Genomic DNA, 27,189 nt, shown 5'->3' with positions numbered 1-27,189 from the left:
TGATTTTACCTCAAGCAACCTTGCTTTTCGAGTGCTTACGTGAAAATGAGAGTGAGTTCTAAAGTTTCAGGACTGAACTGTAAAACCTTCAGTGTTCCCACAGTCCGATCAGTTCACTCCCTTGGATAGGAAAAAAAAACAACATTTTCCCCGTTGTGCAAAAGGCCTTAGTGTGTTTCATCCTTCTGATACACGTCCAAAATATCCAGGATGCACCACACCTATCCTGTGCGCGACAAGGCAACTGTGCGCTGAAGCTGTCATGTTGGTGTTGACCCAGAATAACGTTATTAAGAAGAGCAAACAAGTGGCTGCGACGTGGAGTCAAACTGTTTTTAAAAGGTATATACCAGGCGAGGACAGAAGCGCGTGTGTTTGGAGGAGAGGTCACTGTTTTGTACTAGACGCCAACTCGTCTGAATCATTTTCCGACTCTGCCCAAACGTTACAACACGGTAGTCTCTGTAGCCATGATGTCAGGTTGTTTGTGACCAACAGTGTTGCAGCGTTTTGCTTATCTCACCATCGCTGTGTTGACTACCGACCTGAACAGATGCCAGTGCTTTGTTTTGGTCAGTGGTACTCAACAGTCAATCCAAACGCTCTCCTTTCCTGCACACTGGTTGTGTGTGCGTGTGCATGTGCGTGTGTGTAAACGCTCCTCTGCTGCTAATGTGCTGTTTTGTTTCTTTGCTGCTTCAGTTTTTGCAGATAATACATCTGTGTATGACTTGAGATTGGCCTGCGTTTTCTGCTTTTTTTTTTTTTGTTCCCTCACATATACATTATTCATTACAAGGTACTGCTATTATCAAGTAAACAAGCTAGTAGCAGTTTGGATTTGACTTCCGAGGCTCAAGGACTTGGGCTTTGCTTGGTTCAGTCCCTCACATTGTGTAGCTTTAAAACTGTGTTTTCGAGAGGAAGATATTGTTGTGCCTGCACAAACACATCACAGCGACTGCAGCTGAGCAGGAGAGTGGAAATGTTCCTGAAGCAACTGCCTGGTTAAATTGAAGCGCACCACACAACCCCACCCAGCATGGAGGCGTTTGTTTGTATCCACCATACATTTGAATGACTGCAGCTTCTCTTCCTCGTACAAGAGAGTCAAACGCCACGTTGACTGAGGAGCGCTAATCTGAGTCTCATGGCGCCTGTAGAAGCTCATGTAGTTGTCTGGATAGTCGTCCAGAGAAGCAGGCCTGCGAGCGGGGTTAGCGATGCTAATGTAGTTCTGGCTGGGAGCAGCTCTCGCACAGATCCATACTGCTCACGCCCTCTTTCCAAACACCGCGGCTTTGAGACATTATATAGCATTTCAGCAGGCAGTGCTCAGTCATGTCATGTGACATCTGAGGGGAATTATTAAGCGACAAAGGGCTTTTGACAAACATGCTTATGGTGGACAAACCATTAGAGAAGAGCTTGTCATTGTTTCGTCCATGACTCTTGTTTGTCATTGCGCTCAAGTGTTTGTCATCAGTCGGCAAACATGGAAACCCCCGGGTGTCCCGACAGGACCAGACTTGCTGCGGTGAATCATTAAGCTCATTTGAATTCTCTCCTAGCAGTCCAGGCCGATCAATCGCCAGAATGAAGAAGCTTCTGAAAAACCCATGAGCGGCTGTTACCCATTTGGTGACCTCACCATTTCTCATTGACAGCCACTCCCTTTTTTATCACAGAGGTTGTGTCCATTTGATGTGCCAGCGACCCGGGTGGCTTCCAAAATGACTAGCATTCTCAATCCCAGCCAGATAAATTCCTCACTCTCTGTTCCACTGTAACGCCCCATCGTACTGGAACCTTCCACCCTGCACCACGTTGCTGTCGCTGAGGAGACGAAGCATGTTTTCTGTACTTAAAATTTGGACACAACAACTGCTTTGCTGAACAAGGATCTCAGTGTTTATTCCGTCTTATTCATATCTTTTCCTACCCAATCTGCTTCCTGGTGTTGCTCCTACACACGTTTCAGGAAAAACACTGTCACTCAAAAGTGATGACATCTGTGTGATGTCACCTTGCAGACCCACAGATAGTGGTACGCAAACACCGCCCAGCTCTTTCTCACTTCATCTGTGTTTCTCCCAGAGTGCTGGTAGAACGGTTAGCTAGCCAAGCCTCTGTTTATAAATAACTAGAAATATTCCGTGTTGTATTCAAATGATGTTCAAAAGCAAACACTTTCGTTTGAGATGTTGGCCCCTCGAGGGAAACAAATCCTGTTTGGGTTTGAGCAAAGACTGAGAATTGAAGGCTCGTCTGTCAAGCACTTGTGCAAACCTGTCAAGACCTGTATGCTTATCATACGGGTAAACACTGATCCTGCTGTGGAATGGCAACCTGTCCGGAGTGTCCCAGGATATTGGACCTGGTAACCGAGATAGACTCCAGTCTGAACAACGAGGCCCAAACAACCAGAAGTGTCCTCCGACTCTCCGAGAGAAAACTGAGGTCAACTGAGTGTCAGAATCTCAGCCTTCCAGTGGGACACACCCAGAGCAGCTCACCAGGAAGCCATCCTGAAGAAGTGCTCCAGCCAGCTCCATTGGCTCCTCTTTGTGTGGCGCAGCATCCGTTCTACTGGATAACTGAGGCCAAGATACTCAGACTCCACCACCTGGGGAAGATATCACCGTCAACTCACAAGAAATTCCACCCTGGCTGAAAACACAGTCTCAGATTAATGGAGTTTTTTGCCCCCGTGCTGCTACAGCACCTACTGCAGGAAACACCATGAACTACCTTCGCCACGCCCACAAAACATAGGTGAACTGGATGAGCAAATTCCCATGAAGGTCCTGAAGGTGTGTGACTCTTAGCATGTAACACGTTCTTAAGTTTTTTGTCCTTCCCAAAACAGTTTTCCAGAATATCATCTTTGTTCTAAGCACTTTAATTTTTGTGGATCAGCGACAGGACGGCATCACAGTTGTCAGTGTGCCTCCAGTTTTCACTGTCTGAAGTACAGGGAAGCAGCTATGGATTGCTAGTCAGACCAAAACCCTGTGTTGAACCTATGAAATCATGCAATGCTAAGTTACACTTGTATTAGCTTTATGTTGTCCTATGTGGTAGCACAACATTTCAATTGATTATAGTGGTGTTACTGTCAGCTTTACTTGTTCGTCTGTCTGGGAAAATGAAATAATAACAATGGTGCATCAATGGTCAGAACTGCTCTTCCCTGCTCCTTTTCAATTCCTCAGCTCCAGCTGAGATGAAAGAGTGTTGTTGTGAGTTTGATGTGGGATAAAAATAAACAAACACTGGGCAAAAAAATGACATTGCCGGTAGATAATCTGGTAAAAACAAATAACCCAGTGGTAGTGTCTTTTCAGGGATGCAAAAGAGCAAAAACAATACAACATCAAAATATCAAACATGTTTGCACGTTTTTACGGAGTTGTGCTGTAGACGTAGTTTCCAGCATCTAGCGCCAAGTCGCCTGAGGTGAGAAGCTGAAACCATGCAGAGAGTTTCCCGAGACAAGGTGCAGCTCTCCAGGCGGGATCAAGTCGGTGGCCAAAGCCTGGTTCGCTTGTGTTTACGTGTCGGACTTTTGTGTCGAATGCCCTTTCAACTCAAGGGAAAATATAGAGACAACGTCACATGATGGACAGTTAAATGGGATTTTCTCATCTCCACCAAGACGCTGTTCTGAAGTGCCGGTGCCATTAATGTTCTGAAAGTATCCACTTGAACCTGTTAGCTGAGGTCAGACATTTGTTGACATGCAGGTCATGTGAAGTTAAACTTTCAACAGGGAACCTTGACATGAAGTAGAGAGGTGTAACGTAACTATCTCCATGTCCAGCGGCCGTTGCAGACTCTAACACGTTAAAGCTGCTGCTGTGGACCGACATGTGGTCGCCACGATGAATCAGTGTTAAGAATGCCGAACAAATACTTATTATCTGGATTAGTCACTGCAGCTGGAAAAATGTTCAGCCCACTGGTGTGAACACAGTCCTGTGTGTTTGTGAAGACGTGACGCTCAACTCTGGACAACATCAGATGGAAATGCATTCGTGTCTTTCCTCCAAAAAGTGAGGATAGTTGAAACAGCAGCAGCAGCCTCCTGCTGCGGTTCTTACTTTTCGACAGGTGATTTGGCAGGCTGACTCAGTCGCGTGCCACTGAACGGTTGACAAACAGCAGCGTGAGGTAAACACCATTGCCCACAGACATTGAGACACAACATCACAAACATGGTGTTGACTCAGATTGAATGATTTACATGAACGTTGTTGCTCAGAACTCATCGCTCTTTTATAACCGTGGGTACTGGATGGTGTATTTTGAGGTCTCCAAAACCTCCTCCACTGCCTTGCAGTGATCAGATTTTTTTTTTTTACCAGAGAAAAATAATTCTGTTGCACACATTCTTTTTGATTCTGTAGGCAGAGTCTGTGACAGTGGATTGTTAGCCTTGAAAAACAAAAGATTCAACAGATAATTTCCATTGAAACATTGGACTCTGCGTCCCTGTTAACAAGGCTGGGAAACTACCTTTGGTGACGTCAGTGTGGACCCGTGACACTCAGACGACAGCATCGATCATGTTATTAACAAAAGAGAAAATAAAAATAATGCGACTGCATATGTTGACATCAGTGCTCTCGGCTGGTGCAGGTTGCATTTGCTATTTCATTGTTCGACCTATCTATACCCGGGGCTCCTTTATAAATAGTCTGTGTCGGAATGAGTCGGAGTTTCATCATTGCAGGCTAATATTTGCATAAATAACAGAGGTTGTCTCCCTTCATCAGTGGCTCAGCCTTGGAACACAAGATATTTGCTCTGCAGAGCACAAACAAGGGCATCACACTCCTTACTGTCAAGGTCCACTTTTATTTCCATTCCACGTTGTCTGTTTACTTCCATGGTATTCTGAGCGTTCGCAGGTATCGGCATACGCACCTGGAGTCCATCCACAATCAGTGATCCACCTGCTCCGTACAAGCTGTTGTCAGAGGTGAATTTGCTCTTCGTTCTTGAGTGTTACTGGGCCTTTTTTACTCCCTCCTGCTAGTGTGTTTGCTTCTTTGAGACCCTTGGTTCTCTCTTCTGCTTGTCTTTGTGGGTATCCTCAAGTTTAAATAAACGGTTAAATGCTACACTTGTTGTGCGAGTGTTTCCGTCCAGATGCATCCATCTGACTCATCCAAAAGTTATCCCAAAACAAAACAACTCTCAAACCACAGGTCTCACGGTGCACTGCAACTATTAAAGTTCTCAGTTATGCCACTTTAGGTTGGATGGTTTAGTTTCAGATATTGTTGACAAGGTTTGCCTGAATGTGTATTCCATCCGTGGCTGAGTTAGAGGAGGAAGCAGCTGAGAAAGGAACTAGAAAGCAAACGTTACTATGGGAGTCCGCAGACGATTCTGTCGGTGTCGGTCATGTGACTGGGAAGTCCGCTGATTGGAGGACGCCTGTTCAGCTCGCAGGTGGAGGAATATAAAGAGCCGTGGCGCGACGCGAGCAGCGAGAGGTTATAACGGTCCTGCTGTCACTCAAACTCGCAGTCTGTCAACATGAACAGAGTCATCCTTCAGGTGTTGGCGGTGGGATTCTGTCTGGCACTCGGTGAGTCCTCGGAGGTTCCCGTCGTGGAATAGGACTTTATTTTCTCTTCCTTAAACAAAGCCCCTGTGGCGTGAATCGATGTTTGCTGGGTGACTGGTCTGTCAGCGCGGCTTCTGTGGACATGAGTGTGTGTCGTCGATGGAAAAGTGTGTGGAGATTGATACACGTCTGACTGTTGGCTTAATGGGCGTGTGCGTGTTTTCCGAAGCCCTCAACAATAATCTATTCGAGAGTAATGACTTGAACAGACAACAGTATATTAAATAGTAGTAGTCTAAACTTTTCAAATATTTTTAGATTGAAAATGAAATGTCCTTTCAAATGCTACATAAATTGTGCTGTGTATTTCATTGAAAACATGTGTTCAGGTGGAGAGAACATTTTTGTTCCACATAACAAGGAATGTGTAAAGTCCCAACAAATACATCTAAAAAAATATAGCATATAAATCTACCGCCTTTGATGCCCGTTTGTTTTTCAGCTTTCGTGATCATATATTTAGTGGCATTTATCAACTTTTTATGACGTCGGCGTCAGATCACATCACTGTAAAGTGTTGTGGACCAGCGAAACAACCCCTCATGCAGGAGTTGTTAGAGATGTGAGAGTGAGGGAATAGCTGACTGGATTTTCCTTCTCACTTTGAAGTTTTGGAGTTTCCATGGTTCAACCCCTTTCTTGTTTCCGTCCCATGTTCAGAGAAGTGCGACTGTGCGTCCCAGACTTGGGTTAGTCAGCGGGCCATTATTACAGGCTCATGGAAAGACTCATTCGTGCCCGAACTCGCGCGAGAGAAATTTGCTCCAGGCCTGGGACTCAAACTCCCAAAGCAGGAGGGAACTTTTCTTTCAATGTTTTGAGTCTCCTGTGGCGCTGTTGGTCTCACGAAATAAACGACAATGAGAGTTTATTTTTGGCACATTGTTGTTGTGTTTACGGCTCTGACTGTGGTGCACTGAGGCAAATTCTGAAATCAAACACATTAAAACATATCAGTTAAAGAAAAAAAAAAAGCCAGCACATAAATATTGCTTTAGTCATGCAGCCATTTCCCATGGACAGCCAGTCGAGGTGACCCTGCATCGCTGCGCATGTCTGTGTACGTTAGAAACCAAACAAAAGTGGTCCAACCGCGTTGTCCGCAGGCAACCAATGAAACCACCACTTCCGTGCGTAAGTAAAGACATAGTGTTTTACTTGATCAAACATGCTCATCCACACATCGCAGTTATTTGCATTTGTTAAAAAGTCAAATACGTCAGCTGGCAGTGAATCTAAATCAGCCATGGTCTCAGGCAGGACTGCCACAGGCCGTGAGGAATAATCAAGGCCACACCCACATCTGACTGCACTGGTAACAGAAGTCTTGTCACTTCTTACCTCCAGAGACCTGCATCCTTTTACAGTTACTGTTTCCTTACAACACCCCGAGTTTGTTTACTGCACCGCCTTGTCGTGATATACCAGCATTTGTGGTCATAAGATGGTAGGAATGTGAACAAAATACTTCTCCTGCAGCTACAAAACAAAGATGCCTCACATTTTCACAACAGTATATAAACGGAACTGGGCCGGTCACGATAAATTCATAAATCGAACAATGATGAAATGAGCCTGAGCATTTTGCCCACGTCGCTAAATTGCCATGTGCATGCAAGCTTGTTTTTTTTTCCCCTCGTCTCTCAACTCTCCGCCCCCCACTGCTGTGCAGTGAACTGCTCTGGGGAGCGGTGCAGTTCACTGCATGCTGCGTCGGCCACTCAAATGCAAGTGCCGGGACTTCAGACAGTTCACCCCAAAAACAAATATGGCCGCGGGTCCACAGAGGCTTCAATAATCAGTAAATAGTAGGGCCGTGCAGGTTGATCATGATCACAAATTTAGGGCGTCCTGATGAAAAGAACAGGCCGTCCGATATCTCGTGTTTTTCAGGTTGGCCTCTCTGGCTAAAAGCCAGCCTCATATTAACAGTGTGGCTTCGGGGTCATCAGTGCTCACTGTTGGGTGTGTCAGGCTATAGTCCACATTAGTGGTGGACGATATGAGAAAAATCTCGTATCAAGTGATAAGCCATCTTATATTGGAGATAGCAATATACTAGGGCGGGGCGATTATGTCAAAAAGTATAATTGTGATTATTCAAACGATTCTTCTACAATTGAGATGTTATTGGACATTGAACTACAATAAAACTCTCGAAACAATGTGTAAAATGTAAACAATTGAACCGTTACTTTTAACCTTCCCCATGTGACTCTTAAAGGTTTCTATCACGAACCACCAGTCATTATGGTCTGGCTTCAGAGAGTGCTGGAGAAAATGTAGCGGCCTGTGCTGCTGTGCCCCCTGAGCAGTGCACTGATATTTCTGCGGTTCTGTTGTTGTAAGCTGTGATTTCACAATGGAAGCTTCTTTTAGTCTGGTATTTTTTGTGAGATCATAAAAGTCACTGCTTTGATGTAAAACTTGTCTACTGGAGCACTCTTGCTGCAGTGTGACGAATTGACAAGGAGCGCTTGGTTTTATCACCCCGGTCTCAGGTTGAGCGATTGCTCTTATGCACTTATTATCATTGGTTTTCAGAACTTCAACAAGCAGCCATTGCTGCTGTTGTGACTCACAGCGCTAGATGTGCGTCTGCTCCCGGCAGGTTCTGACGCTGGAAACGATGCCACTGTTGTAAAGAGGACTGAGTGAATACTAAACGGTGACTAATACCAGCAACCTCTGTGCCATGTAAACAGAGGCTCAAGTTGCTGACAGGCAGAGCTACGTGCAGCTGCTTCTGCTGAGGGGACTCACTCTGTGTTGCGGATCGGGTCTGTGCAATTTCCACAACGAATGAGGCGCGGTGTGGCGTTTGGGTGCATCGGTACAGAATGAGAGCAGCTGGGTAGACGGGCGTTTGGCTAAAGGATGGTCTCATGACGATTATCATGTTTTCATAATCTTGGGAAGCAAGTGTGTCGTGATGTTCGTAGCTTCATGGCGGCTAGCGAAAAGGGTGGTGGGGATATTGTGTATCCAATGAAATCAGCGTCTGTTGTTGTGATGTGAAGGTTTTTTGGGAGACTCTAATCGAAGGGGAAGTGTTTTTTTACAGAGGCAGCCACTGTTGCTAGCTGAAAACCAACCCTGAGTCAGAGTCATGGATTGATCATAGCTGCGTCGTGTCGCTAAACCAGTCTGCAGCACGGTATATTCTTTACAGGAACGATGGCCGACACTGCACTGCAACTTCGCTTGGCTTGATGAAATGGCGCTAGAAAGGATAGTAGAGAAATGACATGACAGACATTTCTATATGGTACAAACAATGAACTGTGTCTGTCAACATTAACATTGTCATCTACATTTGTCTTGATCGGTTGTTGTTTTCAGCATCCAGGCCTCCATCCGTCACAACCTGTCCTCTGTCCATGTGAGAGCGTTGTGGCGTGACTCCCAGGCTTGGCATGCTGGCAGAATTTTCCTGAAGCAGCAGATTTTTGAAAACAGTCAGGGTGAGACAAAAGTCAGACAGGAAACATTGTTTTCATGTGGACAAGGTCCTAGTCAACACCTGTTGCCATAGTAGCATTTTGGCACGTGTGCTTTACTGGACGTCCTTAAATCTGTGACTCATCATTCACCCGATTGACCGTCCAGGCCTTAGCTGACCCCTGCCAAGTCCACTTGGCAAGTGAAAGCCTTTGAATAGTTGTGAGTTGTGATCCGAGTAAGGGTAACAATAGATCACATTTCCTTGGTTAGTTCCACATGGGAGCATTTGAACCACAAGCAGTGAGTGAGGAGCAGCAGCAACCGTGTGACTGCCCTTCAAGTGATCATGTGGAGGGACGTGCAGAGGTGACTGTGCTTTGAGTTGATATGTCAACAATTGGCCGGAGGCTCCGCCAAACATGAGCTGCTGAGGGAGAACACGGTAAACACAGTCAGCTGTCTGGAATCCTCTCAATACATGAGGAGGCGATCCCTGGGCCTGTTGTAGCTCTGTCGGAGGCTCGGTGCACATCAAAGGTGGCACAAATCAGTGGATCTGTTTTTTAATCGCTCATTTTCATCTCTCACTGGGCAGAGTATCAAGTGTGGCATCGCGATGCCAAGTGTGGCAGCGCGATGCCAGCTCCGCACCCTCTTATGTTTGAAGGAAAAGGAAACGCCTCCCCAGAAGTAAACATATCCAAACCCGTGGCCACCGGCCAAACGTCTCGACTTGCAAATACATCTTTGCGTGAGCAAACCAGCCGCTGTCACAGTCATGTGATTCTGATGCTTCCATGACGGAGTCGAGGCAGAGCAGTCCTGACTTGTATGGATTCCCTCATGACCTGTAGTTCCTGTTTGTGTCCTCCTGTCAGTTAAGCTCTCAATTCCTAAACCAACAGAGGACATCACTTGTGAGTTTAGTGGTGACCCCACCTTAGTTTGAGAGGAGGAAAGACGCAGAGAACTGGGGCGCATTCACTTGTCGCCCTCTGGTGGTAATCTTGGGGCATAACACTAGGCCACTAATCTTGGCAAGCAGTCGCACGAGGAACCGGTTCAAATGTGAAAACCTTCCTCTCACCACCTCGGCTCAGACACTTCCTCAGAGATGTTCTCTCAAGAAAGATGCCCTCCTGTTTTCCCAGGAGAGGATCAATCACTAGTGTTGTAGAACACAGTCTGTCATCTGGTCATTGATGCATCCTACATGCAACATTTCGACGTCAGGTCAGTCGTGTCACGAGGAATTGCTTTTCCAATTCAAATGGTTGTCGTGAATACGACTCTTGTGTACAAACTAGCTTCCAAAAGCCACGGAGGAAGGCATCAGTGTCATTGTGTCCACTGTGGTAGGTGTTTTTCTTTGCGCTTCTAACCGACGCGATGTAAAAGAATGTGTTTATTTAAAGACAAAAATGTGCAGAACAGGTGAAATGATCTCTGCGAAACCAAAATTCTACCCTTCCTGAAGTCCTGAGAAAAATCTGGCAACACAGTCCTCCACTTCAGCGGTGACAGCACAGACTCTGCGGCTCACTGGTGACCAACAGTGGCGGTTCAACACAAGTGGAAACAGTTTTGACTCATGTTTCCTCTTCATTTGATCATATTTATTGGCCAAGTTTTAAGCGTTTCTGACCATTTTCATGCCGACGCTTTTCAATTCAGTGCATTGTTTTACATCTATAATTGTTTAAAAAAAAAGAACAGAACAGTGTGGTCAATCAAGGACCTACTGCAGCAACATACAGTACATGTGCGACTGTCATGAATTTCAGATCACCTGCCTACCATCAATAATGACTGCAGGCTTAGGTCTTGTGGTGGATGGTGCTGTAGGGTGGTTTGGAAAATGAGTGTTTGCACATGGAAAAATTCCAACTTTAATTTAAACACCTTAGCTGCAGGATTTAGAGGCGTCAAACACGAATGGTACAGATACTTTTCTTGTGTTTTTTCATATTTCATTTAAAACTTTGTATCCTGCACAGTAGCTGTTTCTGGTGCTTCCACTGTCGCTGTGCATTATGGAACATGAGTGACTGACATGCCTGCATTATTAAATCTTCCCTTCAGCATGCTGCAAAGATAGGTTTGCATTATTTATGTTGGAATATCTTTTCTTCTGGCCAGTAATGACTTTGGTTTTCAGTGTGTACTGGTAGTGAAGGTATTTGTATTTTAGGCATGCCTGATGTCCCTTTTTCTTTCTGTTCTGACCATGAAGTGGAGTTGACAACGTCCATATGAAGTTCTAGTGTGTCTGCAGCAGGGGATGCTCTAGTCCCACTAGTCCTTCCTATCCGGCCACACCCTATGAGCTGAACCACTACTTCAATGGTGACTCAGGTCTGTTGGTGCAAAAATGCAAATCAATCTATGACACACAAAAAAGGAGTAGAACATTTTGATTTTGAAAAAGAAGTTAATAAAATGTGGGTGAAACAAAACTGCTTGAGCTGTGTGTGCTGTCGCATTGTTAAAATGTCTCCTCATCTTCTTCCCGTACTCCGAGTCTGGAACAATCAAGCACATGACTCCAGTCAGTCCAGTCCAACTGGATTTCAAATACACCCCAGTGACTGTAGGAAACAGCTGCTTGCGAAATCAAGGCGTTTCCTGGGTGTGACTGCTGCAATAGTACACAGATTCTGCAAATTCTAAAAGCGTGTGTCGCCCTCAGGCATGGCATGATGACTGGACTCTTGGATTTAGACAGAAAAGGAGTGACCGTTGAGGCTGGTTTTAGGACGGACTGCTGAAGCAGGGAGTGTTCAGTACTGCGGGCGTGCCTGCAGTACTGAACACTTCCAATGACGACATCGTCCTGACTGACTCCTTTAATTGTCTGTGGTGTTTAAGCAAGACGTCGCTGACTTGGAACCACTGGTGAAATATGTCTTTGCTTGGAGAGCGGCTCAAATATTCCAGTGACGTGAGAAAACGTAACGTAACACTTCCGTTCATTCCACTTTCCAGATTGGTGGTTTCATGCATCATGGTAAACTGGTCATCAAAGGTCCTGACAGGAACACTGAATTTGAGTGAACTTGATTTACTCTGAAGTCTACTCACCGTTGCTGCTTTCGAATGTCCCCCCTGTGGGACAAGTAAAGGTTATCTAAGAGGGACCTTTTAAAGGAGGAAAAAAAATACAAAAACCATGCAAAATGCAGCAACTATTCTGTGAAAAGGACAACATTCAATTTGGTGTGAGACGTTGCAGTTTGCTGCGCTCGGACTGGCGGATGTTGTTAGTTGCGCTAACAGCCCGCTGCTGACCAACCAGCGGTCTCACTTTCACAAGACCCAAAAGCTCTCCGATGACATATTTAATTTGAAGGCGCTTTCCTGCATAGCCTTTTCCTGTGCATGTGCTGCAGGATGCAAACTTTAAGTGACAGATTGAAAGAACTTCCACAGCAGACATGCTGCTGCTGAGTGAGCAGCGAGTAAGGAGGAGCGGGCGCATCACAACCAGCGGGGCTTCATCAGAGCGCCGGCTCTCACACGTGATCAGAATTTAACCCATTCCAAACCACGTCTGTTTGAACACGCATATTCCAACACTAGAGTATAGTAAACCTTGCCTGGGGGTTGGTTCTCAAAAACCACAAAGTAGTCAAACCACCCCACAACATTGAGGTTTTCAGGCCTTAAGACTGCTGAACACCCTGTCTCCTTCGGTAGTTTAGAATCGGTGAATGATTACTAATTCTCCACATGCCGCCCCCAGCTGGACAGCGTGAGTACTGAACAAATAGGACATCACTCAGCAGCAGTGAGGGCAGAGGTGTAAAGTGGCACCTGGGGTGAAACGGACTTCGCCCTGTTCGGGCCTGCAGTATGAATGTGGCTTTGAGGTTTCCCTTCTTACAGCTACTTCTTCTTCCACTTACTTTTAATTTGTGACAGTCTGCATTCCTGAGCCCACCGCCACCATGCTGCCATGAACAGACTGACCTCTGTGCTGGGTGACTCTTTAGTGACACAGTTCAAATCACAATGAGGTCACATTCTTTTGCTGCGTCACATCATGATTACTCTGCAACTGTTTCTATTATCAGCGCAACTTTGACTCACACTGTCAAACAGGAAGTCAAGAGTTCTGGAATTATCCGGGTCATCACTTCTCCAAACTGTCAACGTCGCCTCAGCTCTCACGGTGTGAGTGAGATTGGAACGCAGTGATAATGCAATACAAAGAGGAGTCTTTGATGTGTCTAGTATATTTGAGCTAGCGTGACGCATTGTCTTGATACACCTTACATATGATAGCGACATGCCTGAGTCTGAATATGTAAACTCATCTCAGCAACTATTAAAAGAGCATCTCTTCTTCTTGGTCATTGGGCATTTCCTGTCAGGGGTCACTATGGCTAGTCAGCCGCCTCCAACTTCACCTATCTAGTTCATCCCTCCTGCCCTGTCCTCGTGTCAACCGCTGATCGGATGTCAAATGCGACAGAGGAATAAACAGAAGTAGTGTCATAACAACAAGGTGTGCATCAGCTGCAGCTTCTATTATAAGCCCTTCCCGTCCAACTTGTATTGTAGGCTTTTGACAGAGTTTATAGTCAGGGTTTGAAATGGAATGTTTCATGAGAACATATTCTCCCCAGGTCACCTGCTTGTTGTGTTTCCAACTGTGATTCAAGTTGGCACGCACACACACACCTATTTAGCAAAGCGGCCTTTGCTCATTAAAGGAGGAAGCCCGGCTCTTATGTTCCTCTTCATGTTAGTTGAATGGTTTACTCTGTGACACTGTCACATGGTCATTATTGCTAATAACCTCAGGCCTACAGCGTTTGTCCACTGTGTAAGTGCCACAGAGTAAACAACCGCAAAAGGAAACTGGCTCAACATACAAGCTGCAAAACATGCAAAAATGGACGCCCGATTCTTGATCGTAGCTTGGCCGCCAGATTACACTGGTATATGGCAGCATGACAGAGCTCTGGAGATCAGTGTTCAGGCTTGGCTGTCTGTAGTCAGCAGAGATCATAGACGACTGCGATGAATCTGGGAACTTCCACAAAATGAAAAGGTCATGCAGAAGGAAGCAGTTTGCTGGCAGATGGGAAAGCAAACGTTTGTCTGTGCATGTGTGAAGAGTGGATATGCTCTTCACACATGCCTTGGGTCGCCAGAAGCAACTCAAGGTGAGTTGGACATTGGAGCAGGCTATTTCGTCTAAATCTTAAGTTTAAGTTGAGTGGCACTTGACGCCATATTTTGAATGAACAAAACTTTATTCATAGATCAAGAAGAGTGCTTCACAACACAAAACAAGCAGGACAAGAGCAGGTGCTACTGTCAGGGTGTCCATGTCCGGAAAGGTCTCACTCTTTTACTACTGAACTGTTTCTAGGCATGAAGCTCATGGAGCAAAACCTGGCCTCATTGGTATCCTAGGAAAACACTCTGCCAATAAACAGAGTGACAAAGTACTCATACGTCATTACTCTACTGATTAGTTCCACTTCAACTCCATAATTATGACACATCTGTACTTTTATTCACAATTGAACTACAAAGAAAAAAACATAACGTGCACGGACCGATCAGCTGTCCCATGACGCGCTTTGTTATTGTGTATAACACAGCCTCCGTATGCAAACGTGTCTTGTTAGCTACATTTACTGACTGTTTTTTTTCTTCATATTGAGGTGTAAAACCTTTCCTGTCTCCATACTGGACCGTGGTAGAGTGTCACAGAGGAGGTGCTCGCTCTCACTCCAGGGTTTGATGTCCTGTTGCGGGCTGGAGCTGGGACAGGGATGAGGCGAGTCTGGGACAGAGCGTTACTTGGTTTATGACTTTGTCACAGCCAAACTGCACAGAAGCGCACATTCAGAGCTGGACACGCACCGGGCACCTCTTCACTTCTGGAGAGACGTCACTCACTCAGCAACCCCTCCCACATGCAGCGGCCACACACATAGACGAACAGCGCACCTGCAGCAGACACTCTACATTCACTCCCACAAAAGACTATTTTAAGGCTTGGAACACATTATTTCTTTTTCCATGAATTGTAATGGGAAAAATAGATTCAGATTTAGAACAAATCGCTTCTCGAACGGCCGTCTGGAACGGATTGTGGTCGAGAACCGAGGTTCCACTGTACTTATATCCGCTATGAATTACAGTCATAATACTTGCTCCAATAAGAAAGCAGGTACGTCGCACAAGATTTTGCATGATAATACTTGCAAGCCACTCATTCAACAGCATCTGCAGGTTCTACTCATTTATTTTGGAGGAGAGCACACGTCCTTCTTTGAAACGAGAGAATGAATGTGTGTTTGAGTGTGCGCGTGTGTATATATCGTATATGTGGATATTGTATGGATTACTTCAGCACAAAATTGGTACTTTTAGCAGAGTAGAATGGTTTGTGTACTTTTACTTGTGTATTGTCTTTTATCTCAGGGTATAACTGAAATGTTTGATCTTCTTGTTGTCTGTGGGTTTTACTAGAATAAATATTCAACCTTTTGTGTACACAGCATGGGTAATTGTTTCTGACCTTTTAAAAGAAACCATTGGGCTCAGACAAACAATGACACGACTGGGACAGACCTCTCTGTTGACACTTGAACGATGGCCTGCTCACTCCTCTCTAATCTGTCACTGTTGTCTCCCTCCCTCCAGGTCAAGCTCTGCAGTGCTATGACTGCGACCTCGGCCTTTTCAACGTGTGCTTTACTAGTAAAGTAACATGTAAGGCTGGAGAGCACTGCTACAGCGGCGTCGGGGAGGCAGGTGAGTTGCTCACTGGCTAAGAATGTCACAAGATGGCATTTTTCAATTTGTCGTCGACCTCTTCAAGCCCCTGCAGCAGACACAATGAGTCACTTGTGCACAAAAATTCCAGTGGTCTTGTTCTAGACGTGTGAGGTGAAGTCACACTGGTAATGAATGGTGTGTTTTCTAGGATACGCAGCTGCTCCTTAAAAATCTGGTCACAACAGGAGTGGCAAGATGACGAAGTGGCATGACTTGAATTGTATTGTTTCTAAAATGACATATCAATTTTATTCTATCACTCTGGATACACATCAAATGAATGTACATAATAAGCTTCAATGAGTTCACTTGTATTACATGATCAGAACTCTGTAATAAGTGAGATGATTCATTCAAACAATTCTACATATTTACAACAGCAAATGTCTAATCCTGGTCTTTTCTTATTCTGGTTTTCTAGCAGTTGACAAGTCAATGTCCCGGTGGTTTTAGCTGGTGTGGTAGGACAGTTCCAAGAAATGTTTTGAATTATTTCTGCCTGGTTTTAGGTGTGACGCTGCCCACCTGCCCTCGGAACTCAAACAAAATCTTGCTTTCGGAATATTTTTAATCCCACTGATTTTCAGAAGTTATTAAAGGGGGCCTGTTGTTTTTTTTTTCAACAGTCAACTCTCACATACTAATAGAGTAGCTTTGCGTCAAAATCAATATTTTAAATGTTTATATTTTCAACGTGTCTCCTTCAAGTTAATGTCATGGCTGCCTTGCTCAATTGTACCCTTTTACCTTGAAAGTGCCAGTGACTGTTTTCCAGTGTTGAATGATCGCAAATGTCAATCACCCTAGCATTTAAAGCAGCTTAAACAAACCTGTTTGTTTATAAAAACAAAACTGACGTCACAGTGATGTCACTAGCTGCAACACATGTTGGTGTCACGCTGCAGCCATGTGACTGACTCCACACTCTGGGCGCCCATTTGAGGAGTGATGTCATAGTTTCTGTCCGCGATGTCCTCCTCCTCCTCCCTCAGTTAATTCTTGTGTTGGACGCCAGTTCATCACCAGTTCACTAGTTTTAGTATGTGACATGGATTTACTTCAGCGCCCGCAGAGCCCGAGGAAGTCAATTTAGAGATTGTGTTGAAAGTCCTGATCCAGACCGGGTTATTAAAAAAAAAAAATCCTTGAAAACCTGTTGTAGAAGCTGTGGAAGGGAACCTCCTGCAGTCGTCTTATGAACAAACTGAATGCGCGGTCTGTAGGAAAGGCAAACAGATGTTTCTCTCTCTCGCAGCCAAAAACACACTTCTTCATCTTTCAAGACAATAGTTAGGCGATTGAAAAGTTGATCTGTGTAGTGCATCACTGCCCTTGCTTGTGTAATGGCTGCAAAAGCAGATCAGAGCCCATTTTGACTTTTGACACGTGTGGGCGGTTCCATGGCAGAAGTCATGACATTTACATTCTCTGCTCTCAGAGACATTATTTGACATTCTTTAGTGGTGTCGATTGGATTTTTATACTTCATGAAGTTGTTGCTTGGTAGAAAGTCAGTGAATACAGCTGTGTGGTTTCTCCACAGTGGGAGCCTTGGATGTGACAATGAAGGGCTGCCTGAAAGTGTCGGAGTGCAACAAGACGACTCAGGTCAACTTCCCAGGCAGCTCCAACAACACCCTCTATACCATGACCAGAACCTGCTGTGACAGTGACCTGTGCAACGCAGCACCGGGCATGCCTGGGGGTCCCATGCTGCCGCTCGCCATCGCCACCCTCGCCACCCTTCTTGTGACAAAAATCCTGGTTTGAAGAGCGATGTGCGCCACTGCACTAAAACACAATGATTAGATTGAGAGCACCGCTTTGGGATTTTCACGTGTCAACAATCGGCTACTTTTTGGTTCTTATTATCCGTGCACCGAATTAAATGGGTTTTCTCTCTTTGTGCGTCTAAATGTGGGGCAGCGTTTGACTATTGACGATATATAGTTGACTAACAATGTGGGGAAAAGGGATGTTGTCCTTCTGTTGAACGACTATATTAAGATCACGTTGGCAAATCTTCTAGCTGCCGCAGCCAAAGTAACATCTCAAATACAAATACCTGCCTTGATTTGCAATGAAGATAAAGTAGAAGCGTGTACGCTGTGATGGAGCGTGATGTGTTTCAGATTAGTTATGACTGTTAAATGAAGTCATCATGCTTCGCTAATGTCATGAACGTGTAAGGTTAGCAAACCTTCCTCTGACGTTTCGGCTGAGACCTGCAAACTAAAATAAGAATGCATTCCAAAAGGGTTATAACAAAATATGTCACAAAATGTATTGGTTTTGAAACACGATATGAAGAAAGTCAAATCAAATTTGTTTTATATTTAACAAATAAAAATTCCAACCCTGACGTTTGTGTGAGTCTTTTGTCGGTTCACGATAATCCTTCCCTGTCACACAGCAATGTCGAGTATGAACTTGAGCTCCAGGACCGGATCCCGCCACACACGTTCCTGAGCGAGGTTGAAGGTCTAGAAAAGTCTACGCAGTCCAAAAACGCGCTTTTGTTGCTCTCATTGTCTTGCTGTGTGTGTCTCCTTCATATGACTGCTGGCCTTTCCAGGGTGTCCCCCTCCTCTCACCCAAGTAGTTCCAGCCCCTGTGATGTTGTGTTATCGAACAAATGGGTGACAATGAATGAGCATCCAGACCCTGCTCCTCCATACAGTCCTGTTTCCCTCTTCACCACGTGTTGTGCGTTCATTCCACCTCCTCAGCATGTCACCGTGCTAAAGCTGCCTTCTGAGTGCATGGATAATGCCGGTCTGTGTGAGCGATGCAGAGTGTGAGACCAGACTTCTCAGTCCACCCGTTTGTTTGCTCGGTTTACAGGACTGTGAAAGGTTGCACGTGCTGTTCAACCCTTTTGTGCTCAGGTCAAACTCTCCAGAAGATCAGTCAACAGTTTTTTTTTCTTTTCGGATTAAGGCTTAATCCAGATGATTGACACTAATTTAGTGTTTTCTATTTTTAACCCTCTGTTTAAGATGTTATTAGTGAGCAAAGAATCAACCGATTGACTTTTCCGATGATTCAGAACAGGCACCTCTTGCTGGGATTAAAAGAAAAGGCAGTGGCTCAGTGTCGGAAAAAGCTGCAACCGATGACATGCATAACACTCCACTGGAGTGGAACAGAAAAAGGTTGTTTGCTTTTTGATGTTGTGCAAGATTTGTTTTAAAAGCACTTAAGTCAGAAAAGTTGTGGGATGGCCCTTCCAGTGCAGTCTGGTCCTTGTAGTCTGCGATGAGTGCTGTGAAGCCTCCAGCCTACAAGAGTCCACAAGCACAAGGTCAAATCTCCTGTGAGATGGGGGCTGCATTTATTATGTACATTTATTATACAATATTAATATTGTTGGAATTGCTTGTGCTACTAATAAAGAAGTTATTTACAGATGGAGGAATGCTGAATGAGGGAGTGTGGCTGAGTGAGCGTGAGGACGGGACCCACATGGAGAAACTTTTGTGTGTAAAGGGTCAAGACCTCAGTTTTTTGCTGGACTGCTGCTAAGGCTAGGTCCGGTGTAGTTGCTGACCCAGAATTGCGCTTTTGCATGTCTTGGATATAACTTTTCTTGGTAGTCATTCTCACGAGTAAACGGACGCGCGGAGGTACACGGGAGGTGTATTTCCTACAATATTAATATTGTATAATATTGTATAATAATCCCATGAGTATCAAGAAAAACCAACATGAAGTTGTATTCTGTTCTGTAACTTTGACCATCAGATTTACCTTCAAAACTACACACTAAGATACACTTTCTGGTCTGGATCTGACTGGACACTGGTCCCTGGACATATGGAATACACATTTGAAATGTTAATGAAGCATTCCTCATTACACCAGCATGAGATACATGTTGCGTTTGTGACGTGCTGTAAATGCACCATGGTGCTCAGGTGTCAGAGTGAAGAGACGCCGCCCTCTGTCAACTGCCTGGCTCACATCAGCAGTCCAAACCACACCAGGCCCCTTAGAAAGCTGGTGCTCTGCTGCCAACGCCATCAGAGCATCAAAGGGACTGTTTCGCTGAAGAGAAGGCACTGATGCTCTCATCCCTAGTCATTGGCCTTCCTTTTAGCCACGAGCAAACAAAGATCTTGTTTTCAGGAAAAGCGTGCGAGCGTCCTATTCTTTCAGTTTTATGCTTGGAAGGTTGCATGCGACTCTGCTTACTCCATCCATGTTTGATCCGAGACGCATCAGCTGGATGATAGAAATCCCATCGGCCATGTCATGTCAGAGACTCTTGAGCAGGCTGAGATTTGAGATCACCAAAGGCTTCAGTTGTGATTTTATGAACAAGCGTCGTCGTGCCAATCAATGAAAGACAAACTGCATGCAAATGTTGCGGCGAGCACGATCTGCATTCCATAATGACTTCTGAATTTCACTCTGAGCAATGTTCAAGATCAAGTGCTCTGATCTAACCAGCAAGAATGTGTTATTTACCTAGCCGGTCGATTCAGTCTCTCCATCACTGTCGTCAGCAGGTCTAACCGGTACCCTGGGTTTCAGTTGATACGAACACTGTCCGTCTCTTGGAACTGAACCAACCAGGAAATTCCATAGGAGGAGTTTCTTTTCAGGTCGTGGTGTCCTCTACGATTCAGCTTGGAAACCCCTCACTCACTGAGAAGTCTGAGGCCGTGTTGTCCTGTCTTCATGTCAGTTTGCCGTTTCAAAGGACATGCGTGGATGACCCCACTCATGAGACCAAAACTAGAATTTCGTCCGAACGTCAGAGTCAAGTCATGCTTTGCTTCTTAATAAGTTACGTGACAAGAAAATGCCTGAAGAAAAACTGACTTTTTACAACTGAATTTCAAAAAAAAAAAGCCATTGAAAATTGTCACCATGTCAACAAAAGAGAAATGTAGAGGAATTCAAAACAGAAAGGTTGTATGAACAGAAGCATGTGCTCATGAGGAAAACATTTGTGAAAGTATGTAAAGTAAATGGTCGATGCATTGAAGCACCACTAATTAAAAATGAATTCTTTCAATACCAATACCTCTGTGATGTGGTATGAACGTAACTACAGCATACCAGCACTCAGGGGAGCGGCTGCCGCTCCATTTCTGGTGATCGCTGGGGGGCTGCTGAACACCTGTGTGGGGCCAACTCAAGCACCTAAAGGCCCAGACCACGCTAAATGGAGATTTCAGTAACAGTGTATGAGCGGCTCACTTTTAACAGGACACGTTTGTGCCAGATGTCTGGAGCGTCTTGACGTATGCTTCAGTGTTGAGTGGCATGAAGGAGAGAGACACATCAATTAAAGAGCGTGGTTTCGTTCTCCCATCTTTCAACAGAGTCTTGGGTGTGTTTTCTGTCAGCATTTAATTTATTTATGTACCAATTGCATATGTTTAAGCTGAGACCGAATTAGACTTACTGGCGCTACAGGAAGAAGGGGGTTTTGGATGCTCCTCTACATTGTCATACTGGTGAGAAGGGTTTCAATGCAGACCTACAGTCGTCACCACACTATTTTGTAGTATATTTTGTCAACATAAACCCAAAATATCTCCTCACTTTCTTCTTCTGTTTCTGTCAGTTCTCACTGTTTTCTCGTTGAATTGTGCTGTTTGAACTATTGTTTTACTTGTTCCCTGTTGTTGTTCTTCAAAAAGAGGTCTTCAAATAAATTCTATTGTTACTATCAGTGGGTTTGCGTAGTCCAAAAAGGCGATGGGAGATAATGCGGAGTTGTCCCTCTGCGTGTCCAGTGAGGGACTGCGGTCCAGCAAATGCAATAGAATAAATGAATGAAGAACAAGCCACACAGTGTGGCGTAAAACACGTCTTTCCTTTGCTTGCTTTAACTTTAATCATTTAATGCAAGAGGTGAGTTCCATTTATATACATTTCCAGCCATTCTTCAATTCATCACTGTTCTCCTTTGTGACGGAATGGTTGTCATCGCTGGTTGAAGTCTCCCCACCCCCTTTACCTGCTTTGCTGACTATATAACGCTGCTCTGAACAGACCTGTTTCACTTCAACTGGTTTCCTCTGACCAGAAACTCCTGAAAGACTCCCAAGGAATTTTCTTTTGTCTTCCAGCAAAGAAAGAAACACAAAAGCAAGATGAGTCGGATGATATTTGCTGCGGTCATTTGCATCGCCTCCTGTGTGATTGGTGAGAAGCCATTAAAATATTTTGAATTGAAGTATCGTATTGAATTTTAAAAGAAGCTTTTTCTGTCAAAGTGGTTAGGTTAATGGTTTCTGTGCAGCACATGGATGCCGGTTCGTTCTGTGGGAATTCTCCCTTATTTCTCTGTCGTCGGTAGTAATGGAAGACTAACTAAAAATAAAACAAAGTGTCCGATTGAGATTAATCTTCATCATCAGTATGTTGCCTAATGCCATGTATTTTGCTTTTCAGTGGAGTCACTGGTTTGCAACACTTGCCTCTTTACCCTTGCCAACAAATGCGTCGGAAGTTCAACTGAAACGTGCTCCAACTCTTCCGTCTGTGCCACCAGACAGTTCTGTAAGTTTCCTCACGCCTCAAAATGAAGAAGCCACACTGTAATGCTTTCATGAAGTGACTTTTGAGTTTCGAACATGCGTGTCTCAGATATTCATGACTGGACCTAAACTGAGTTTTATTATGTCCCCACCTATTCTTCTCTCACTGTTCTCTTCCAGCTTTCACCATCGCCGGCACCACTGGTGGCATCAAGTCTCTCGGCTGTCTCGCATCCACTGCCTGCAACACCACCGTCAACGGCACCTCACTTGGAGTTGCCACCGTGACAACCGCCAGCTGCTGCAGCACAGACAAATGCAACTCAGTGCAGAACGGCGCCCCCTTGACCAAGATGACACTGACCGCCACCGTTAGCGCCGCCCTGCTGGCCTGTCTGTGGGGTAGCTTGTAGTAAATGAAAACCAACGAGAGAAAAAATAAGCTTTTTGAGGTGGAATTGTATTCTCATTATCAAGAGGTGTTCTAGTATTAGATCTTTCTTCTCTGACATGCAGTGGACCACATACGAAGGCCACGCCCCGTTACAGTGTCCCGCTCCGTGTCGATGACACCACTGGAGTTGAATCATGACATATGTTCAGCAGGAACATGGAGTTCAAAAACCTTCCATGGTGTTCTTCTTTTTTTTTTTTTTACTGAATCTTTTTTAGCCACTCTCATCACTCTGACGTACTTGTAATAAATAAAAAAGGAAACTAATTTCCTGATCATTTGGCGGGTGTCTTCTTCTATTGTGAAAATCTGCATTGAGGTTAGAGGTTCTGGCACCATCTGGTGCAACTCTCATAGATCAAAACAGCCTCCAGTGTAATGGAACGTGATCGTCTGGACGCTCCTACCTCCAAGACCTGCACGCACCTCCATCTGTCCGCCCCGCCTGCATCATACTGCCGCACAGAAAACACCAAATAAAGTCGACTTTACACTGAAAAAGGTTTGACCTTTGCTAACATGTGGCCTTCCAGCTCCAGTTATTTTAAGCTTCATGCAGGATCCAACTCCTCTTCAACAAGGTCTGAAGACGGTTGAGGTTGAAGTTTAAAGTGTCGATGGAGAATCATTAGAAACTAAAGAGATAATTTTTTTTCTGCTAATGTAAGGCTCCTTACGAATATGCTCGTTGTATTGTGTACTCTGATATTACTATGCATGGCGTGAAAGTTGTCCCTAATGTGTCGCCGTACTCGACAACCGTGTGTTATGTATGATGCCGTGTGAGTTGAATAAATGAAAGCCATACTGCCGGACGTGTCTCACGCTCCTGACTTATATCCCGCATATTGCAGTCACTGGTGTGTGGTCAGGTTATACAGAAGGATATAACAGATATTGTCAGGTGCCATTTAGTCATTACGCATCCGCTTAAACAAGGCTGTCACTGAAAACTCCTGCCATTAGAGTACACACTAAAGTGTGTATTTCACTCACCTCTATTGACTGAAGGGCACCACATACAAAATGGGGCCGTTTTTGTCCCCATATTGCTCCTTCCCGACCAATTATCTTAACTCTTAAAAGATCATCCTTGTGTCTAGGGTGTGTTAAGCGCCAAGTGGTCCTGATAATCTGCTCTGAAAATCATCAAGGTCAACAATTGTGAATGTTTAATATGTTCAATATTTACAAACAAAATTCATTGTGTGATGCGAGCCGATCGCTCCCGACCAGAACTGTGACGTGCAATGGAACGGAGCCAGTCGAGGAGCGATCTGGCAGAGAAACAAGGAAGCAAAGTAGGGGGTTTTAACATGTATTGAATTGACAGGCCAATCTGCAGCTGTCCTCACCCCGCCTGTCCCTTAATATGCCCAGCTGGGGAATTTAGTTCAGATGAGTCCCTCTCATGTAGCTACCAAACACTTAAAACCACCACCATTCGATGCACTTTTTTTCTGCTTGTGGTGATATTTCTACATTGTTTTATCACGTGTGCTGTTGCGAGAGCTCGGGCGGTGAGGCCATGCTTTTGGATCAGTGGTGAGACATTAGGTTTATATGTGTGTGGTGCGCAGCCTTGAGGTTACCGGTGATCACCACGGACATAACAATGAGCAGCAGACATTTTGACACGCCCTATGTGTATGGGCCCCTTACACCCACACTTTTACTCATGGCCCCAGAGAACAGCCACACAGAAGCCTATAGCAATAAAAAATGACTCTCTGAGGCATTTCACGCCAAGACGATTCTGTTGATTGAATTTTACCATGAGCCAGTTTAAAATATCTATGTAAATAACAGAGTTATTGACAACAAAAAAGATCCTAATAAAGCGTATCGATGTACCTTCCTGTCCCTGTTGAAGGATCTTCACTGACCTGAGACACCCCCAGAACAACAAACTGATGTTACTGTCTCGTGTCTGGCATCTGGAGATCTAAAAATGCACTCAAAAATCTGAACCTTTTGGTTGGTTTTTGTCAAGCAGACACTCTCTATAACATGGCCTCTGGCACTCTGAGTATCACCCCCACAAACTTGTATCATACCCACGTTTTCTGACTTCAATTCTCATGTTATGATAATAATAGAGTGAGTTGATGTGGATTATGATGGTAACTGTCTGTGAGGGTGCCACTCAAAATCACTATTGTAGCACAACCAAAGCTTATATATTGAATTCCAAAAATCCATGGTCCATGACCATCTCTGCTTGGTCGGAAATAACGTAGCAATTTACAAAGACAGGTACTTACACACCCGGGTGTCAAGTGTTGGGAAATAGGGCAAGTAAGGGAACATGTTGAAGAAACACTGGGTAACAAAACATTTCTGTGACACACCAAACCTGATCATCCTCATTCTTCAGCCATTAGGAGTCGCTCTTTGCTCTTAAAGCATTAAGCCATCACTGACGGCGCACATCTTTGCAATAGCTCCCCAGAGACTCACACACATGGATCACTTTTTGAAGGCCGTCGTCGTCCTGGTTGCACTTGTGGCAGCAGGTGAGTGTTTATGAGGACGTTGTGTATAGTTCAGTACATTTGTGATGGGTTGTTGTGAAGATTTAGCAAGTTTGCTCACTTTGACCAGAACCAGATAGATAGATAGAACCACTCCTCCAGACAGGAAAATGTGTCAGAGACACCAGAGTTTGACATACATCATAACACCAAAACCACACACACAGGTGGTCTAGGTCAGTCAGTGAGTATGTTGGAAGGGGTCCCACAAAAGTGTCAGTGGAGAGCAATGGTCTGGACACAAATCTAGACACAGGATGGAAAGGAAAGAAATAATGTTTGTGTAAACCACTTTCTGGTGGTCTATTGTTCGAGATGACTTGATATACATATATACATATATATGTATATACTTTGCTCTTTTTTTTCCAAGAATGAGAACATTTATTTCTTGTTTTACCTCTCAACAGCGGAGAGCCTCAAATGTCGCGAGTGCATAATTGAACTACTGAGCCTCTGCCCGTTTGGAACTGATGTGACCTGCAATAATGGGACGAACAGCTGCTCCAGAGGAGAAGCACGTGAGTGGACCACCTTGTATCACTGATCAGCAGGCTTCTCATTGCTTCCCTGACAAATGGTAGCTTGTATTAGCTTGACAATTGGACGGGTTTGTTTTCCCTGAAACATATTGAAACTATTTAACTAGATAAAATCAACTTTTGTCCCAGGATTGTAATTTGTACGTGTTTTCAATCTAATGTGATAAAATCAATTTAAAAAAAAACGTCTTTTCCCATTTCATCCATGACGTAGTGTCTTAATGCTTAGAAAGGAAAACTTCAGCTCAATGACAACACCTCACTTTGTGTCGCTCAGAATTCAACGCAACAGGCAGCTTGAAGCTTCACAACCGTGGCTGCGTGGACAACGACCTCTGCGGAAAGACCATCAGTGGAAGCATCTTAGGAGCCGGCTACACTAGCTCCTTCACCTGCTGCACAACAGATCTGTGCAACAGCGCCACCACCACTCAGATGTCCATCGTCCTCGGCCTCTGTGCTGCTGCAATGTCCACCCTGATGTCGCTGTAGTTCCTCGATGCTTTCTTTCATTCATCCTCATCGATTGATAATCAACCAGTCGAGTCTTACACTCCAAGACCAAACTCGTCCAAGACTCGAGTCTTTCAATCACACAGATAACAGAACGGTCCTGAATCAGAAGGGAGACCAGATCATCTTCCTGGGATCATGAGAATAATGCGATGAGTCAACAGTTGAAGCTTTTGCTTTGCCAACTGAGGTTTTCGGTGCTCCTTCTGATCTTACATTTTCACTTTTGCTTCCTGCTGGGTTTTTGTCGGCTACATCTCAGATACAAAAATGCTACTATCCTGAATAAAGACATGCATTTTGAAAGAGATGTGTGATATCTTTGACCTGCAGCTCTGCCAACAATAGGTTGTCCATGTTAGACAGGAGACTTGATCGAAAACTGGGATGAATCACTCCACCTGCATCAATGACGCCAGAGTGTTCAACTGAACCAGACAGCTTGGATGTCACTTAAAAGTAGAGATGTTAAATGTCAAATAAAATAATATCAAGTTAGTGAGAATAACAAAAAATTACTGACAATCTCAGGCATTCAACTAGTTGTGAAGTTTCCCAACAACAAAAATGCTTTTGCATTCACAAAGGATCGTTCCTTTTACCAGTGGGCCGAACTTATCAGTCATCAGCACTGTTATTGCAAAAAAACTATCGGTTCCTGTTCTGTTTCCTGCGTAACTTAGCAAAAAATGTCACAGAGATTTAATCTCAACAAAGGGACACAAATACAGATGTGAGAACAGTGGCACAATGGGGCCCTGTGCAG

The 27,189-nt window shown here is 44.6% G+C and overlaps 2 protein-coding genes across 2 annotated transcripts; both read left to right on the top strand.

Annotated features, from left to right (window-relative positions):
- The first annotated feature begins 5,444 nt into the window (after positions 1–5,444).
- Positions 5,445–18,245, top strand: spaca4l (sperm acrosome associated 4 like). The gene is made up of 3 exons (XM_053864132.1): positions 5,445–5,599; positions 15,749–15,859; positions 17,427–18,245. Exons 1-3 carry the CDS (start codon positions 5,548–5,550, stop codon positions 17,651–17,653), a joined length of 390 nt encoding a protein of 129 aa, XP_053720107.1. The 5' UTR covers positions 5,445–5,547; the 3' UTR covers positions 17,654–18,245.
- A 6,974-nt stretch (positions 18,246–25,219) lies between these two features.
- lye (lymphocyte antigen-6, epidermis) lies at positions 25,220–26,714 on the top strand. The gene is made up of 3 exons (XM_053863562.1): positions 25,220–25,350; positions 25,779–25,889; positions 26,188–26,714. Exons 1-3 carry the CDS (start codon positions 25,299–25,301, stop codon positions 26,400–26,402), a joined length of 378 nt encoding a protein of 125 aa, XP_053719537.1. The 5' UTR covers positions 25,220–25,298; the 3' UTR covers positions 26,403–26,714.
- The last annotated feature ends 475 nt before the right edge of the window (positions 26,715–27,189 follow it).

Source organism: Synchiropus splendidus, chromosome 4, assembly GCF_027744825.2.
Source record: "Synchiropus splendidus isolate RoL2022-P1 chromosome 4, RoL_Sspl_1.0, whole genome shotgun sequence".
Lineage (NCBI taxonomy): Eukaryota > Metazoa > Chordata > Actinopteri > Syngnathiformes > Callionymidae > Synchiropus > Synchiropus splendidus.
This window is presented reverse-complemented; position numbering and strand designations above follow the sequence as displayed.

What these genes read in the sequence shown, in the direction of transcription:
- lye (XM_053863562.1), top strand. Translation starts at nt 25,299, where the DNA reads ATGGATCACTTTTTGAAGGCCGTCGTCGTCCTGGTTGCACTTGTGGCA. An exon ending in GGTTGCACTTGTGGCAGCAG is followed by an intron (nt 25,351 to 25,778) that starts GTGAGTGTTTAT and finishes ACCTCTCAACAG; the next exon opens with CGGAGAGCCTCAAATGTCGC. An exon ending in CTGCTCCAGAGGAGAAGCAC is followed by an intron (nt 25,890 to 26,187) that starts GTGAGTGGACCA and finishes TGTGTCGCTCAG; the next exon opens with AATTCAACGCAACAGGCAGC.
- spaca4l (XM_053864132.1), top strand. Translation starts at nt 5,548, where the DNA reads ATGAACAGAGTCATCCTTCAGGTGTTGGCGGTGGGATTCTGTCTGGCA. An exon ending in GGGATTCTGTCTGGCACTCG is followed by an intron (nt 5,600 to 15,748) that starts GTGAGTCCTCGG and finishes CCCTCCCTCCAG; the next exon opens with GTCAAGCTCTGCAGTGCTAT. An exon ending in CAGCGGCGTCGGGGAGGCAG is followed by an intron (nt 15,860 to 17,426) that starts GTGAGTTGCTCA and finishes GTTTCTCCACAG; the next exon opens with TGGGAGCCTTGGATGTGACA.